The sequence below is a fragment of the Larus michahellis genome, chromosome 1 (assembly GCF_964199755.1).
Source record: "Larus michahellis chromosome 1, bLarMic1.1, whole genome shotgun sequence".
In the NCBI taxonomy this organism is placed as follows: Eukaryota; Metazoa; Chordata; class Aves; order Charadriiformes; family Laridae; genus Larus; species Larus michahellis.
The window spans coordinates 204,367,944-204,384,992 of record NC_133896.1 but is presented as its reverse complement, the minus strand read 5'-3'; the positions used below and the strand labels follow the sequence as shown (position 1 = coordinate 204,384,992).

Sequence of the window (17,049 nt, the reverse complement as noted above, 5' to 3'; positions counted from 1 at the left end):
AGTGCACATCCACTGATACAGTGGATCAGTCAGCTTAATTTATCTGAAAGGCCCTCAAAGTCTGGTACGTTTGAATTCTGCATTCCGAAGCAACCTTGGCTTATGTTCTGCACGAAAAAACTCATGGCAAAACCTGGAATGAGAATCCTTTCTTCCCTTTACCTTCTATGTGTATTCTCCAAAAAGTATTTCAGCCTTTCTGTGGAGATTTACTGCTAGCTTGATAGATGTTACTCCACTAAAATCCTGCAGAGAAAACAGTCTGCTTAATGCCCCTGTCAGGTTTGCATTTCAGTCTGTCAGGCTGTTGCCCACTTTCTCTATTGCTCTCTTCCCTGGCATGTCTGTGCACTGAGATTCTCTTAACCTGTGTTGATTGAGACTGCAGAAAAGCAGTAGTCTTTTTGATTTTATTTTTTTTATGTATTATATATCTAGAAAACTATATATATATAAATAAATAAAAAAATAAAATGTCTGTGCATGTCTATACATATATGTATTCTAGAGATTGATCACCTTTACGCTATGGTACATTAGTATTCTCTCCAGTATCGTCTCATTACAAATTGCTATCAAGAATAATTTGCTGGAGGAAGGCTTGCAGAGACCTCTTGTTAACACAGGTAGCCTTAAAGTTTGGTGAAGGAGAACCTTGAGGCTTGCATAAAAGAGAAATTTGTCTTTTCGTTGCAAAGGGCAGCTTTGAAAACAAGAAAATGTAAACAAACAGCAGAGTAGAAAGGAATAATTAGTTAGTCTGGCTTCCTGGATAGGAAATAAGGTAAAGAGGAGGCAAGGGGTTGAAATATTTTACTTCTCAGGCACTTTATTTTGTTAAATGCTAACAAGTATACATCAGTCTCCGGGGGCAGATCTTAACAGGTAAGTGTGTTGGATGGACAGATTAGTCACAACTCTAAGGGGCTACCAAGGAAGATAATTTCCTCTGTGACTTTTGTCATGTCTTCCAGGAGGAATGTGGCATTTTTTTTCTGTGTTTGTGCCTGTATTGGTACATAGAGAATAAATAAAGCAGGTTAAAGCCAAGTTATTTGGAAAATGTCCATATACATAGTCCATGTACTAATACATGGAGCTCAGTACCCAGCTAATTTTGAAGTATTGCTTACAGATCAGTGTTACAAAGCAATAGGTAGCTGCATGTGCTGTCAAGTCTGAAATGGATGATACCAGGATACATGATCCATCTGTCTGTCCTCTCACTGACCAGGGAAAGCACCTACTGCATGGTCAGTCTGGGATCCCTGCTGTGGATGTAGACCTGACCCTTACTGTGTGGTCAGGGCAGAGGGTTTGGTTTGTTGTCTTGTGCCTGCTGCAAGTGCAGGACTGCCCATCACATCCCCCAGAGAGCCCATCACAGGCTTTCCACATCTTGTTATCCCTTTGCTGGTTCTTGGCCCTCCTTCTTGCTGCCCTTTTACTTCCTTTTCTAGATGCCGGTCTCCTTCCAACTAAAAAGCCTGTCCCTAATTACTTTTTACCAGTTGTTTCCAGTCTTCATACAGCTATAATCAGACTGTATTTCTCATGCTGTTACATAGTTAATCTCAGCCTCATATGGTATTGCTTATATGGACCTCAGTATTCCTTCCAGTGGTCTGTAAAGTTTGGGTATTTCTCACGCATCTCCCCCTCAACCACCTGTGTGATCCAGCCATCCCTTTCTGAGTTTTCTGTAAGTACTTCTGTACTTCTGAGCTTTCTGGTCCTGCCATGCAGATCTCTGAACAAGCTGCAGTCTCCTCTCTCAAAGGCTAGGGTCATTATTCTCTTAGTCATAATCCTTTTTTCTTCTAGATCTTCAGCTACAGTAGCAGCTAAGCCTGCTGTTGACCTTCACTCGCCTTAGAAGTAAATATACTTGCATATGCATGAGGAGCAGTTCCAGTAGAGTGCCTGTCAGAGATGGCGAATCCAGCTAACTTGGAGAAATGGTCTTTAATGCACTCTAGAAATCTCTGTTCTTTGTTCTCTGCTGTGATGCCCTTTGAGCTCAGGTACCAGGAGCACCAGGGCCTGCAGTTGCAATGTGGAGGCTTCTTTTACTTTTGTAATGACTACAGCTCGGTCTTTTAAATGATCGGATTCCAACCATGACAATCTTCTTTGTTGGCCTTCTCTTTGATCTTGACCCATAAACTCTTGATTAGCTTGGCTCTCATTATTATTAGTAGAGTACCATGCATTTGAGCTCCTTAATGTAGAGGGCTAAAGTTGGCTAGTCAAATAAACTCAGGAAAAGCAATTTCTCTGCTCGCTTTGGTTATTAATCAGACCATCTGGAAAGCCTATTAATTCAGATTTGTGTCACTTCAGTTGATTTGATTTCCCCTATTTTCAAATGGTTGCTCATCCTGTCTTCTGAAAACATTTTAAATGTTAAATGTAGATGTAGCGTATATTGCAAGGCAAGTAATACACATTTCTTCTCTTGAAATACCTTCTGGGAGTATTTAACCTTTTTCAGACTATTTTAAATCTTCGTCTGAACCAGTTCTACAGTAAGAGAAATCGCCGTGCTGTGTTTTCATGTGTTCAAGTCATTCTGAAGAAGTTCACTAATGGAATATGTCTCATATTTAGTAAATGTAGTAAATGGAATGAAGCACTAACTTGTATGAAATTGCTCTGCAGCACTTCTGCAGATGTGACCATAGATTCTTTACAACTGGCTCATGTTTCAAAAAGGACTGGGAATCTTCTAGGTGCAGATTAGGAACTCTAGTGACACTTAAAAATTAAAAGACTGTACTGGTCTTAAACTTCCTCTTTAAGTTGTTTTGTGTAAGGACAGATTTTCCTCTGAGTGTCTAAGATTCCATCTTTTTAAAGAGTTCAGAGGGATGCCCAGCTTTTCATCCAATCCAAACAGATGCATTGTGAAGTTAGCATGTTAATGTAAACATACTCAAGATCTTTGAATAAGCATAATTAACAAACCTCAGAAAAGGCAGTATTTCCAGTCTGATACACCATTCGTTTGAATTAGGTTTTAAAAATGTTTACTAATGTTTGATTTTCCTTATTCAATAGCAAACAAAAGTGGTATTCCTCTTAAAGCCATACAATGTTTTTTTTTTTTGAGTTTTGCTCTTTTAAAATATTTCCTGAAAATAATTGTCAATTTGCTTTGAATTGAAGGAGGTACCTGAGCATTGTAGGTGTTTTGTTCAGTTACTTCTGGGCATTCCTTGATCCGTGTTAGGGAATGATGATGTCTGGCCACCTCAGTTGCTGTTGATGAATAGAATTGTCAGCTGTACTTTCATTTATGGTAGCAAAATAATCCATTGCTTTCAGGATTGCTTTTAGAGGCTGATTTAGAATGTCTTTCTGTAAGAGCTTACTCCCAGAAGTCATGGCATTTCATACCAAAATGTGAAACAGGATTGTTTATTTGGTTTGTCAGCTGAATGTGTGTTGCCATTTTAAGGCTACCATGGTCTGAGGACTACCTTGGGCTGTTAGCATGTTTTTAGTGTTCTGTGCTAGAACTTATGAAATCTCACTAAGTAACTTACCTGCTTTTTGTCTGTCTTCGAGAAAACTTGACACATTTCTTATTCCAGAAGAGTGTGTGAATGCTAGCACTAAAATCAAAGAACAGATGTAACTTCAGCTGGAGTAGGACTGTGGTCTGTGTGGCATCTCATGAATTAGTGAAAACTAATGTTACCCTTTCTAGTTGATGGAAAGAAAAGCTGGTTCATATATTCAGTTTTTTTAGTTTGATTGAACTCTAGATTTGGCAAATGATTAAGAAATAAATTCTAAAGAAACTGTCAAATCTTACTACATGAGGAAACTTCTAGCGGTAGTAGAATGTGTTTGTCCCAAATTGTTCTCTGTTTGGAATATACTATAGAAAAGAGGCAGTAATGAGCCGAATAGCTGATGTTTCTTTGAGAAGTTCTGTAATTAAAAAATTATTGTAATTAAAAAAACCTTCCTTCTCACCCGAGTCTAAGGGCTGTATTCTTTTCGTTCAGATGTCAATTGAATTCTGATAGCAGTGATCTTTTTGGTAGGGTTGCTAAGCAGTGTAGAAAAATTACACAACACTAACTGATAATTAATTTTATGCAATTATTAAAGAAAGATGTCAGTGCAGAACGGCAGTCTGGCCCTGGGATTTCTTGCCTGAATGAGAAAAGCTGTGCTGAAGTCTCCTCCACATCATGGGCTGCTCTTTTTGACTTGTCTTTTTTAACCTTTCCTATGGAAAGAGGGTAGTTTCTTCACCCTGTCAGACTTTTTTCTGCAGCCATGATCCTGATCTTTGATGCTAGCTCTAGAGACGTAGAAGAGAAGCTGTGATAAAATCAGAGTTTGCAGCCCTGTGTCCATTGTGTCTACGTCTGTCTGCATGAGGGAGAGCAATGAACACGGATTGCGTAGTTGCCATACAGTACTACTCCTTGCAGTACTTTGTCAACAGTTGACAGCAATACTCTATGTAGAATAATGTTGTGAAATTGGGAAAAGCAAAAAAGTGTTTCTCTTGCAAAGGATTTTTTTTCTACTTCGATCCCCTTGCTGAGGAGATTGCACATTCATTGATGCTGCAGCAATCTCTTTATGTGTGTTTTGCCGTGCCTGGTGTTAAGGCTCAATTCCAGGTTTGAATCTCCGCCAGCTGCTGCGGTGAAGCATTATATCTCCTTTGTTTGTTATTTTTGTTTCAGTAGGCCAAACTTTAACACAGAGTTCCATTGCAAAGGTAATTAGTGTTAGCTGTCAAACACCGAAGCAAGTTTAAGATTGCTTGTTCCTCCAATTTCAGTTCCCGCATGTGTTGTGTTGTCCTCTCAGCAGTGCATTGTCAGTAAATGGGCGAAATACATTGGATAAAAACTTACTTTGATCTTTTTTTTTTTTATAAAACTCTGTTTGCTTTACTATTGCTGTCAATTATTTGTAGAAGAACAGTATTGGGTTATCAGAAATACTTAAACAAAATTAAATTTACATTAAAATTAAGACTTTATTCATTGAAAAACTTGTTCCTCATCCTAACAGCGTGGGCTGCTTTCTGGGTGTGTGTCCACTTTTCAGTGTTTTAACCTGTGGCCAACAGAAAAACTGTGCCATTTGACCACAGATGTGGATGCGTTTGTTTTTCATTTTTTCTCCTGTTGTTTGTTATTTAACCAGGATGCCTCTCCTGTTGACTGCTCTGTCCCATTGGCTACTGTTAACGGGTCTAGGCTCTCCGGAGCCTACAGTCCAGGCTTGCTGCTCTGCAGTACACTTTGGATGCTTCATGGACTGTTTGTAATGACATTTCTACCAGGGAGTGTAGATTTGCTTTTTCTCCTGTGATGTAACTCAGGTTTCTTTATTCAGAACTGTATGGTGAAGAGAAGACATAGAGTCATAGAATTGCTTAGATTGGAAGGGACCTTTCAGATCATCCAGTCCAACCATCAGCCTGACTCTGACAAAAAACGTCACTAAACCATATCTCTAAGCACTGCGTCTACGCGTCTTTTAACCATACCTCCAGGGATGGTGCCTCAACCACTTCCCTGGGCAGCCCGTTCCAATGCTTGGTAACGCTTTCAGTGTAAAAGTTTTTCCTAATATCCAGTCTAAACCTCCCCTGGCGCAATTTGAGGCCGTTTCCTCTTGTCCTAAAACATAACTGCTGTCTACTTGAAATGAGCGGCATTGAGGAGAGACATAGTGTATAACTGTGCATAATCTGAATCACAGAATGGTTTGGGTTGGAAGGGACCTTAAACATCATCTAGTTCCTACCCCGCTACCACGGGCAGGGACACCTCCCACTAGACCAGGCTGCTCAAAGCCCCATCCAGCCTGGCCTTGAACACCTCCAGGGATGGGGCATCCACAACTTCCCTGGGCAACCTGTTCCGCTGCCTCACCACCCTCACAGTAAAGAATTTCTTCCTGATATCCAATCTAAATCTCCCCTCTTTCAGTTTGAAATGGTTACCCCTCGTCCTATCACCACACTCCCTGATAGAGAGTCCCTCCCCATGTTTCCTGTAGGCCCCCTTCAGGTACTGGAAGGCTGCTATAAGGTCTCCTTGGAGCCTTCTCTTCTCCAGGCTGAACAACCCCAACTCTCTCAGCCTGTCGAATCAAAAGAGACTGGTCTCTTACGTGTGTGTGTGCACGTGTATATATGTAGCCATTTTAGTTGGTTAAATACTTTACTCCTTTGCTAAGTGTATGTACAAGCCCTGAGCATTGCAAACACTATCAGTTCTGTATTGCATGTTTCTAAATGTAGCTGTGGTCTCCATGTGTTCCTTGCACAGTACCGGTATCTCCCCACATTTTTTATTCACCTAATAAGAAGGCTCATGAAGTCTTGAAGAGACTTAAATATTGCGTTTTTGAATTTGTATTTGACAGGGTCAGGTGTAATAATGGTGGGCAATTACAGAGTTCACTGAAGTCAAATGATGTGTTGGAGACAGAATATCTGTTTCCATGCAATGCACTCCAGTATTGTTGTTCTACAGTATTTTTGCTTTTTGGCTATTTTTTGTCCCTTCACGTATAGAGTATTAGCATAGCTTTCAATTGTCATGAATAACTGGGTGAAATAGTAGGATCGTTGGCACTGCTAGTTGCACATGCCGTGAAAGTAAACCCTCACTGTAGATGGATGCAGACAGGAGAGATTCCCTTTAAGGGAGAAATATCTCTCCCTTAGCTTTCTCTGCAATTAGTCATTTATCCATGTTGTGTTTATTCTTCTAATCTATGCATCACCATGAGATGGTGTGGATAATGTTCTGGGTGCCCTTCTAGCAGTGAAGGACACTGACAGAGATCAGTGCTTTTTCACTCCTTGACATGACATCTGTGTATCTTCAGTACCAAATTACATTGGTTCTTCCACCATATTTTACTGTGAATCACAGATAATTTGTTCTTGTCTACAACTTCTCAGGTTCTTTGTTTGCTTTCTTTCCTGGGAGGATTTGTAACTGTTGAGAGCTCTCAGTTATTTCATCTCCTTTCCTCTCCTAATGTTCACTTGGCATTTTTCAAGCTAGATAGTCCTATTTTAGGCTAAATACTGTTTTATAACTATGTTGGTCGAAATGTATCCGTCTGAATCACCATAATTAAAATCGAATCACTTGAGCCATCGATGAGGGCTTCCAATTTAGTCAACTTTTGTGTATCTAGCTTTCTGATTAATTTATTTGTTTAATTCCATGCTTTAGATCACTTGGTCTTGCAATGGCTCCTCGTGTGAGATTTCTTCAAAAAGTTCGGAAACAGCTCTGTGCAAATGAGGCAGCTGATGGAACAGATCACTTGAAGGAGACAGGGCAAAATAAAAATACCATCTCCTCGATAAACAACGGAGTGGAGAAATGTGGAACTAATTTCAGTGAAAAGGTGACTGCTAACAAAACAAAGGAAAAGGAGAAAAGGAAAGAAACTGAGGAACGTTCTGCTTCTAGTGAAGATGCTGAGAGTGATGAGTCTGAGGATGAATCAAAAGAGGTATCTGAGGAGGAGGAGGAGGAAAAAGAAGTTCCTGTACCAAGCAGGGTTCCAAACCCGGGCTCCATGCAGTTCTTTGAAGATGGCGATGATGACGACGATGATGATACTAAAGATCTTGATTTGCTGACAGTGAAACGACGGGATGTTTTTGGTGTGGAAGCTGAAGATAATCCAGCACCGGTAAGTTCACTCTATATAAGGCTTATGAATCTCAATGATTTTATATTGGACATAACTCCAAATATGGAGGAGGAGAGAAGAGAAAATTCTGCTTATAGCAGAATACTTGATTGAATCTAGATGTGTTGTCCATATCTACCAGAAGTCAGAATTGCTACCAAAAGGTAAGTGGTGTGACTTACACGGTTATCATTTTGTTATTAGCAGAAAGTAATTTTATTTCCATAATGAATATCCTTGTAGTTGCTTTAATTTATGGATAACATGATTTGAATACCTGGGAAGTTTTGACAATTTTAATTCTTATCCCTTACTAATCTTCTTGTACCTCTCTAAGATAGCAGGCACTTCCAGTCATAATTTTGATGCTGTACAGCAGTTTATGGCCCTGGGAACCAAATTGCAATACATGATGAGCCACTTCACGATACAAATTGTAACAAACGATTTTTACAATAATGTAACCTTCAAACCGTGATTTTTACTTTCAACAGGACCTTTGCTATTAGAAATTGCGCCAGTATCAGGGAGTGAGTGTGCACGCACTTCTTGTAAAGCAAGGCTATAAAGTCTTATTAAAAGTATTCATGTAGGTCTTTTGTTTCCTTGGCAAGTAGCTTTATAATTCAGGATTTCTGTGTTCTGAGTGTTCTGAGAAATGATGCTTTCATTTGATCTTTAAATACAATGTCATAGTAAGGGTGGGGTTTTTTTTTTTCTATAAAGCAGACCTGGTAGGTGCATGTTGTGAAATTTTTTTGTGTATACTTTGCTATCTAGCAACTGTATCTCTGTAGTAAAGAGATCGAAGTGAAATAGCCATCTGCTTCAGCAAGATGTTTTTCTGAACTCATATGCGTGCAAGGGGAGCCTCCTGTTAAGCAAATTATTTGTTTTTCCAACTGGTATTTTAGATCTTTCTTTTTCTGTGCTGTTATTTAACAGCATAGGGCACTTGTCATGAACTTAAGCTAATCAGCCTACTAGCTGCGTTTATAAGCAGCATCTTCCCGTTAGTGTTTAGTGAAGTGTTATAAGCTGTTTGTGTAAGCTGACTTTGTCGAAGCCGAGCAGTTGCACAGTAACATACCCAGCACCTGCGCTCTCTCCTCTACTATGAGGAGGCTGCCGCGAATTGCCGCCATCTCCCAGAAATATGGGAGGAGGATGCTCCTGGAATTACCTTTCAGTTCCTGTTATTCCAAACCTCAGATATGCTGCCTGACAGTAGCTTATAGTTATTAATAAATTTCAGTTTCATGTAGAAAAGATATTGCTGCTTTAAAAACAAAGTGGAGTAAAAAGTTTCTGCTTTAGTTAAAGAGTGATGTTCTCACAGCTTTCATATTGCTCCCACAGTTATCTGTGCTGAAACGCTCAGAAAGTTTTGTGTTGCTTTTGTAAGTTGGAAAGTGAATGGGGAAGTTTTGTTCAGGAAATGGTAAAAGTAGAAACTTTGATGCTAAAAGAATGAACAAAGGAAATCTTATGAAAAATATCAGTGATTTTGAAAGTAATTTGGAACCTCACTGGGTAAACTTTTAATAGTTTTCCAGCATTAAACATTTATAGGTTAGTTTATGCTCAGGCAAGTCAGACGTTATTTTCTGTGATTCAGTGTTTATAAACTGCAGTAGGGGTTAGTGGTTTGTACTCGGTGTGCAAGTGTGGAAGGCCTTGTGTCACCTGACGCCTCTTGTACATGGGGCCATAATAATGAAATATTCAGTTATTCTTCTAAGCAACTGTGAACAAAAAATAAAAAGTGTCAAGATCTGTATCATTAAGAACTTAAATATAATTTAAATCTACAGAAATGCCTATGGTAGTGCAATATGTAATTTTTAGAAAGCAGAAATGCAGAGCGTACTAACTGTGGGAACTAGTCTAGATCGATGCATATGGTAGTGTGATGTTTATTACCTTATGTTACTGTGAAAATTGTTGATAAATTGTGGAATGCTTTAAATGTAAGGATTTTATTTTCGGTAGGAATAAGAGAATAAGGTTTCTGTCACTAACCGTGTATTGTCCTTTAATGTTTTGATGCACGAATGCACATAATAGAAATTACATAGAAAGATTCAGGCATGGTGCATCTTTTATTTCATGTGTATACCTCAGCACCACATTTTGTGTATATTTAAAAACAAATTGGTAACTTGCAACACTTTTTATATTCTTTTCCCATTTGTTTATTTTCTGGCTAAAAGTTTTTAAGTGACTATTACTGCATCAAGGTAGATCAGTTGGTATCTAAAGAATTAGAAAGAACTGATTCCTTTGGGGTGTGAGAAGCACCAGGCAATGTGAGTGCGGTTTTCCTGTTGCTGTGTGTTGGAGTGTCCTTCTAGGGAGGACTCGGGAACCAGTTTGACCACAGTGTACTGGATCCTTGCTGTATTTCTAGGATGAGGCAGTGCATTAATTAATAGTATCAGATGCTGCAGGGAGGCTAGGAGTATGAACATAGAGTGTATACTTGGGTAGATCATTTAGGAGTTTTTTTTTCTGTGTGCTAAATAAGGTAGGATTCCTGTGGAAATATTATTATGTGATCATCTAATTGGGAGATTATGAGTATGCCTGCAAAGGTTAAATTCAGTTTGCATTTATGCTTTTAATGTCTATGATTGATCTTGCAATTTCAGTATGCTTTTATTATGCTTATTGTTGACAGCAAAACAGTCCTGCTGTGATTGTTGAGCTTCAGGATGTTTTCATAAATGGGAACGTTACATTCAGCTTCAATTTTTGAATAGCTGTTGTTAGAGACACCATGGCGTCATTATCCTCGTCTCTTCCCTAGCTCCTCCAGTGGAAGAAGGAGCAAGAGGTGGTGTTGGGCTGGCTCCAAGTATCCTGTGTGGTGGTGTAGTGCTGTGACCTTTGATCATTCAAAGTGGGCTCATTCATCTTTATAACAAGGGGAAGGAACTCGGCAAAAGGAGCAGGCGTTATTTAAACTGATGATGGAGTAGCAGGGGATTTGTGTGACTTTCTTAGACCATTTTAGTTTTTGTTGAATATTATAGTACCCAACCTAACAGCGAAAGGTAGGTCACGGTGTGAAGCGCGACACATCCAATGGTAGTTCCTCTAATAGGACGACGTGGAGCTCGACTTCACTCTTCCTCTTTCCCCTTCTTAGTGTGGCCCTTGGCCGCCTGCGCACTCTGTCTCCGTCATTTTGTGACAACAGATACAAAGAAAATTCTGTTCTCTCTGCATTGCAGTATAAAAGAAGAAACCTTGGATAAGGTGGAAGACCTTGTTGTGAGCTCCTGAGCTCATTTTTTAAGAAGTACTTACTAGCTGCCCTACTTATGAATTCTACTTAAATATGTCAGGATTTTTAGCTGGTGACATAACTCATGGGACTTATTTAGAAGTACAGTGTTCTTATGCATAAAAAGAAGGTCAGCTATACGCATAGAGCCATTAGCAGATATGTAGTATTTAGCTGTTGTGTTAGCATTATGGAAATTATTCGTTTAAAGCACATTTAGCAATATTAACAGTATTGATGTTGCAAAGACTGTAAGTACTCCCTGATTGCAAACCTTGTTTTTAATGCTAATTTTGTGAAATACAAAGGCTATACTTGAGCTTCAAACTTTTATTTATTTTGAGAACTAAGATTAAGCCTGTAGTATTTTTTTTATCTTGGTTTTGTTTATACTTTAATTTTAGTCATTTTGTCAGACATGTCGCATACTGTCAGACTTGTCTTCTGCTGTCAGGTGTTCTGTTTTAGGATAGAGAATATTAAACGACTGAGTTCTTATGATTGCTGTGACTCCCTCCCTGCTTCCCTGTCCCTTGATTTATGGGCTCCTAAAACTTTTTAAAAGGGGCACTTACTGGCTGCCTGGAACACTGTAGTAAGCATAAGCTTACAGTGAGCTGCCTTAAATAGTACCTGCCCATTCCTTGGAGTTAGTCTGGATTCTGAAAGAGCCTGCTGTTTGAATAGTGTGGTGGGAAATGATTTTATATGTCCTGAATCTATCTCAGATAGCTGGCTTGCCTTGTCATCCAATAATCTGACATACAGTGTCATTTTTTTTACACTTCTCAGACACATGAACACTGTAAACTGAAATCCTGTGACCTGGATATGTACGTGTTTATAAAAACAGGAGAGAACTAGACTCCCTAACTAGAGATGATAGGGGGGTCTGTGCCAAGAAGCAGAGAGTGATTGCTAGTTGTAATGGGGACTTTGCACAGAAAATGGATCAAAGAAACATAATTCGGTGTTCACCAAACTGAGTGCATAGTCCTCTAGAATTTTCTTCTGTGATGTTGAGAAGAAAGCGTGTTACCACCCAGAGAAATCAAAATTAATTTTCAGAGTTGTGATTCATCTTCACTGCTTCTCTTACATTGGCTTTTCCTTCTGAATGGGATCTCTTTCCTTCTGTTCCATGTTACGAGACAGATTTTCGCCAATCTTGTGTTTATATACTGCTTTTTCTGTGTGAAGCATCTTCTCATTCATCTTAACAACTCTTACTAGCTTTTATTCTTATGCTTTCGTATTAATTTATATTAAATGTTTGACTTTGCCTCCACGGTGCTCTTCAGGGGAATGGCAGGAGAGAAAATACCCAAAGGAGGGAAGAAACACTGGATTGAGCTGACTGACTTTGGTAGCGGCGTTGTTTCCCCGATGGATATGACTCTTTGCTTTTGCTGTAGCAGTATGTTGTGTCCAAGAGAAGAAAGCTGCTCTGGGCATCCCGCTAGCTACAAAAGGAGTATTATTCCTTGGAGACACGTTGCAAAGCTAACACTCTGGCGGAGAAAATATAGAAGTTATTTATTTTTAGGTTAAATAAAAGTCAATACTGTGACGCATTATATACTATGAATTTTCTGTCCTACAGAACACAAGTGCCTTAGGTTCTCAGCCTTCTAACAGTGTGCTTGTCTATTTCTAGTTGAATTATAGCAAGTAATGATTTATATGAAGTACAAAATATTTACATACAAGTGAAGTAGGCCTGCGTTTGGATATTAGCCAAAGTGCTTCAAGAATACGGTGTTATGAAAAAATATCTTTTTATCAGCCATGAATGGAAATGAAACTAACTGACGGTATCTCAAGCCTCTTTATGCACAGCAGCTAACAGGGAATGCATTCTACGACATTTTGAAATGTCTTGTCATTCAGGAGTGCTTCTGTATTCTACACAGAGCAAAAACGTTTCTTTGTGTTCTTGAACACTTTGTGTTCTTGGACAACTTTTGCTCTTGAGATTTGCAGGCTGACTTCATTATTTTTAATTAGAACGTTCATGACTTGCTTGCTAGGTTAAACTGTGTCACAGAGGGTTTTCAAAAAGCGTCCTTTGTAAAAACCCATAATCCATGTTAAACGCCAGATCCATAGATCACTTACTGTTTTAATCTTTCTTCATTGCTATTTCAGGTTAGCTGCTTTAGCACCCTTCTGTCTGCTTCACATCCATCTTCAGATTTCGCTCTAATAATTTCTATTTCCGTTATTTTTTTAGCAACTTACTAAAAGCTTGTGCAGTGTAGGAAAAAACAGATGTAAATATTTGAGTTTCTTGCACCTTTAAGGCAGCATTCCAGATATTTGTGTCAGTCCCTCTAATGTTTAGGAAAACTGGAAAATCTGTAGGATTAAAATTCTCTGTGAATTATTATATATTTCAAATAAATGGCTGCTATATATCCCTTAAGGTATGTGTGCAGCATAAAATATTTTTAATCATGTTTAAGCTCCGAATAGAAAGTATAATTTAGGAATTCTGTTGTACTGTCTGCCCTTATTACAGATCTCGGCTTTCCGTATCATTAGCTACGGGAGTAAATAATTCTGAGGTCCTGGGCTTAGCTTCTGTGAAGTTTTACATTTGAAAGTGCTTTTGAACCATTGTGAACTGTGGTATTTTTGATGTCCACAGTCATAGAATCATAGAATGGTTCGGGTTAAAAGGGACCTTAAAGTAATCACCTAGTTCCAACCCCCTGCCCTGGGCAGGGACACCTCCCACTAGACCAGGCTGCTCAAAGCCCCATCCAGCCTGGCCTTGGTCCATCTTCTGGGCCTCTGTTGCTTTTGTAAATAAGAACCTGGCATAGAGAGATGCAACATGTTTAGGGCACTTGCTTTGAATGTTTTCATTGCAGCTCTTTGAAAAGTACCTTCTCCTTTGAGCCAGGGAAGGCTCCCCCAGGTCAGATGGGAGCTGTTGCAAGTCTGTGGCATTTCCAGCTGGCTGCAACGTGCTGCTTGTCTCCTAGAGCAAGGGGTGTTCACAAGTTAGTAGCCACTGTGGCACACTCCTGAACTAAGTGGTGCTGCTGTTTTATTTCAGTTACTGAAGCTGTGGGTTAAAAAAATCCTGAATTCCATATCCTGTCTGAAGCAGCCTTGCAAGTCATCTTCACGCAGCTGAACGTGCTGAAGCATCACATATCCTAACGAGAGGAAGCTCTTGTGCAGGGTGTTTCTGTGGCTAATGTGTACTGAAGTACTTTGAAACTCATGTTTACCAATATAAGTTTTGAACTCGTTATTTAGCGAAGATCTTGCTGGTGGATTGATGGTTCGTGCGGCGCAGAGTGATGCGAGCAGGCTAGGCATTTACTTACGTGCTTGGCTTTCAGCATTTGGTGTGAATTCAGGTTGCAATGAAGCACGCTTTGTCTTGTGATTGAATAGACCCAAAATGACAGAGATGCCTGGCCTTGTATCTCAAGAAATATTAGGGTACTGTATGATTTAAAATGATTCACTAAAATACCATTTGTTAAATACGTCTGGTAGGTTACTCAAGCCTGTAGTAATACCCACAGTTTTAATTGTGCTTAATCGCTGATTTATATCCTTGTTCAATATATCGCAGCAGTTTCATAGATGAGGGTGAGCCAAATACTCTGCATTAAAATTGCCTAGTTGTAATCAATATTCTCTGAATCCATAGGATTTGTAAATTCTACGATGCTGCAATTTCCTTTAAAATCATTAGTTCCTGAGTGCTTGCTGAGTGATGACATTGGAAGTATTTATAACTATGACATACCTTTCTGATAAGTGATTTTCTAGAAGTTGAGTGCTAAAATTGTGAAATGCTACTCAAAATTATATGACACTAATTTTTGAAGGAAATGCTGCTTCCTGAAATAGTAATAAAACAGACCTACTAAGAAATACGTATCCGGAGTCTCCCGACTACTGTCAGCACAGTGTGTAGTTAAAATTATGAGAATTATTCTTTATTGTATATGTGAATGTATGCTCTGATTCTGACATCTGCTACTGTAGAACTGCTTAACAAACTACCCATGCACATTTTAAACAATATTTTAGGGCAGATTTCTGAATTAATATCTGAGCTGTGTAATTTTTAGCTGGAATCGTATATTGATTTTGGGGAAAAAAACTTGTGGTTTTGGTGATGATGCATCAGCTGTTAGCCAAATGAGTCCCTGAGTAATTCATTACAGTATTGCTAACATGCAAATTGTAATTTAATGGCTATTTTAAAAAGGAAAAATATGCGTAGTACACTGTTTCCAAATAGTGACCTGCTGACTGACCAGGAGCTAGGCCAGTGATCAGAGAAAATCTGCTTGGTCCCATGGAGCCAGTGCTCCTTGTTTCCACAAGACTTTGATTTGTCCCAGCTGAGAAGAGTTGTAAAGTTGCAGGGACAGAGGGGAGGGGGTCCCTAACCTCCCGCAGGCTGGGCTCTCCGCTCTCATCTTGGGTAAAGAAACAGCTACTGCCTCTGGGGATAAAAGTCTCTTAAAGGAGCTTTGTTTTGAACGGGTGAAAGGAAATTAAAACAATTAAGGCCAGGGCCACTGGCTTTATTTCAGTCAAAAATAAATGAAGTGTAAATTGCTTTTCAGGCCAGCCTGGCAGGGAAGTCTTAGAAGTCTTCCCATCCTTCCTTACCTGTACCATGCTGTTCCTGTGGTAGCTCTCGGCTTATTTCAGTGCAGGGTGGTTCTGCTCCTTCGCCTGAGCTGCATGTTTTTGTTCCTCCATCAGGAAATATTCATCTAGCTGATGCTTACAGGCTCAGCAGCATGAAAGGACAGTATATATGTCTGTCTCCATAGGTCTCTTCCTGTCTTGGTGGAGAAATAATGTGTATACCTCATCTTTTTGGGGAAATACTATTTTTGCAGTCATTATTCTTCCCCTGTATATACAGCACTAGTCTGAGTTTTGTTGGTCTGTGCTTCTGGGTGATGTTCTTGCACTGGGCTTCTCTATAAATCAGTGCAGGGCAGAGGGTCTTTCTGGTGACGTTGCAAATCCCAATGTCACTCCTAGACCTAATTTTTTAACAAAGGGAGACAGAAGAACAAGCTGATAATCCTAAAATGGATATTAACAGCTGCCTTCGGCCTTTCCATCTGAGGTTTGTTTACATTAAGATACACTGAAAGCCAAAATGTCCTGCCTGTGGACTTGTAACACAGTAGGCAGATGTTCTGTTATACTCCAGCCATAGGAATTCACTGATTTGGACTTGCAGAAATGGGTGATTCCTCGGTTTGCTCATGCATTTTAGGAGCTGCGCACTGACCTGGAATTCATAGAATCATAGAATCGCCTAGGTTGGAAGGGACCTATCAAGTCATCTATTCCAGCCATCAGCCTAACTCTGACAAAAACCATCACTAAACCATACCTCTAAGCACTATGTCTACCCATCTTTTAAATACCTCCAGGGATGGTGCCTCAACCACTTCCCTGGGCAGCCTGTTCCAATGCTTGATAACCCTTTCAGTGCAAAAATTTTTCCTAATATCCAGTCTAAACCTCCCCTGGCACAACTTGAGGCTGTTTCCTCTTGTCCTATCACCTGTTACTTGGGAGAAGAGACCGACCCCCACCTCTCTACAGCCTCCTTTCAGGTAGTTGTGGAGAGTGATAAGGTCTCCCCTCAGCCTCCACTTCTCCAGGCTGAACAACCCCAGCTCCCTCAGACCCTCCTCATAGGACTTGTTCTCCAGACCCCTCACCAGCTTCCTTGTCCTTCTCTGGACCCGCTCCAGCACCTCAATGTGTTTCCTGTAGTGAGGGGCCCAAAACTGGACACAGCACTCGAGGTGGGACCTCACCAGTGCCGAGTACAGGGGGGAGTACACTTCCCTAGTCCTGCTCACCACAGTGTTCCCTCATCTCTTCTAAAGAATAAAGCACTGTGAACTGTTGCTGTTATTTCCTGTGATGTCTGCTAGTATCTGTTTCCAGTGGTTTTAACTCTTTTTTTTTGTGTTACATTGAAGAGGTGAGTATAGGATTGAAGAATAAAGACAGCAGAGGACATAATAAGAAGACAGCAGCCG

General features: G+C 39.8%; 1 protein-coding gene across 1 annotated transcript in view; it reads left to right on the top strand.

Annotated features, from left to right (window-relative positions):
* DDX10 (DEAD-box helicase 10) overlaps positions 1 to 17,049 on the top strand; it is a 193,869-nt gene that overhangs the window by 47,880 nt on the left and 128,940 nt on the right. Inside the window, exon 13 of the mRNA XM_074570042.1 lies at positions 7,236 to 7,704. Within this exon, the coding sequence (XP_074426143.1) occupies positions 7,236 to 7,704 (469 nt within the window). The remainder of the gene's footprint in view (positions 1 to 7,235; positions 7,705 to 17,049) is intronic.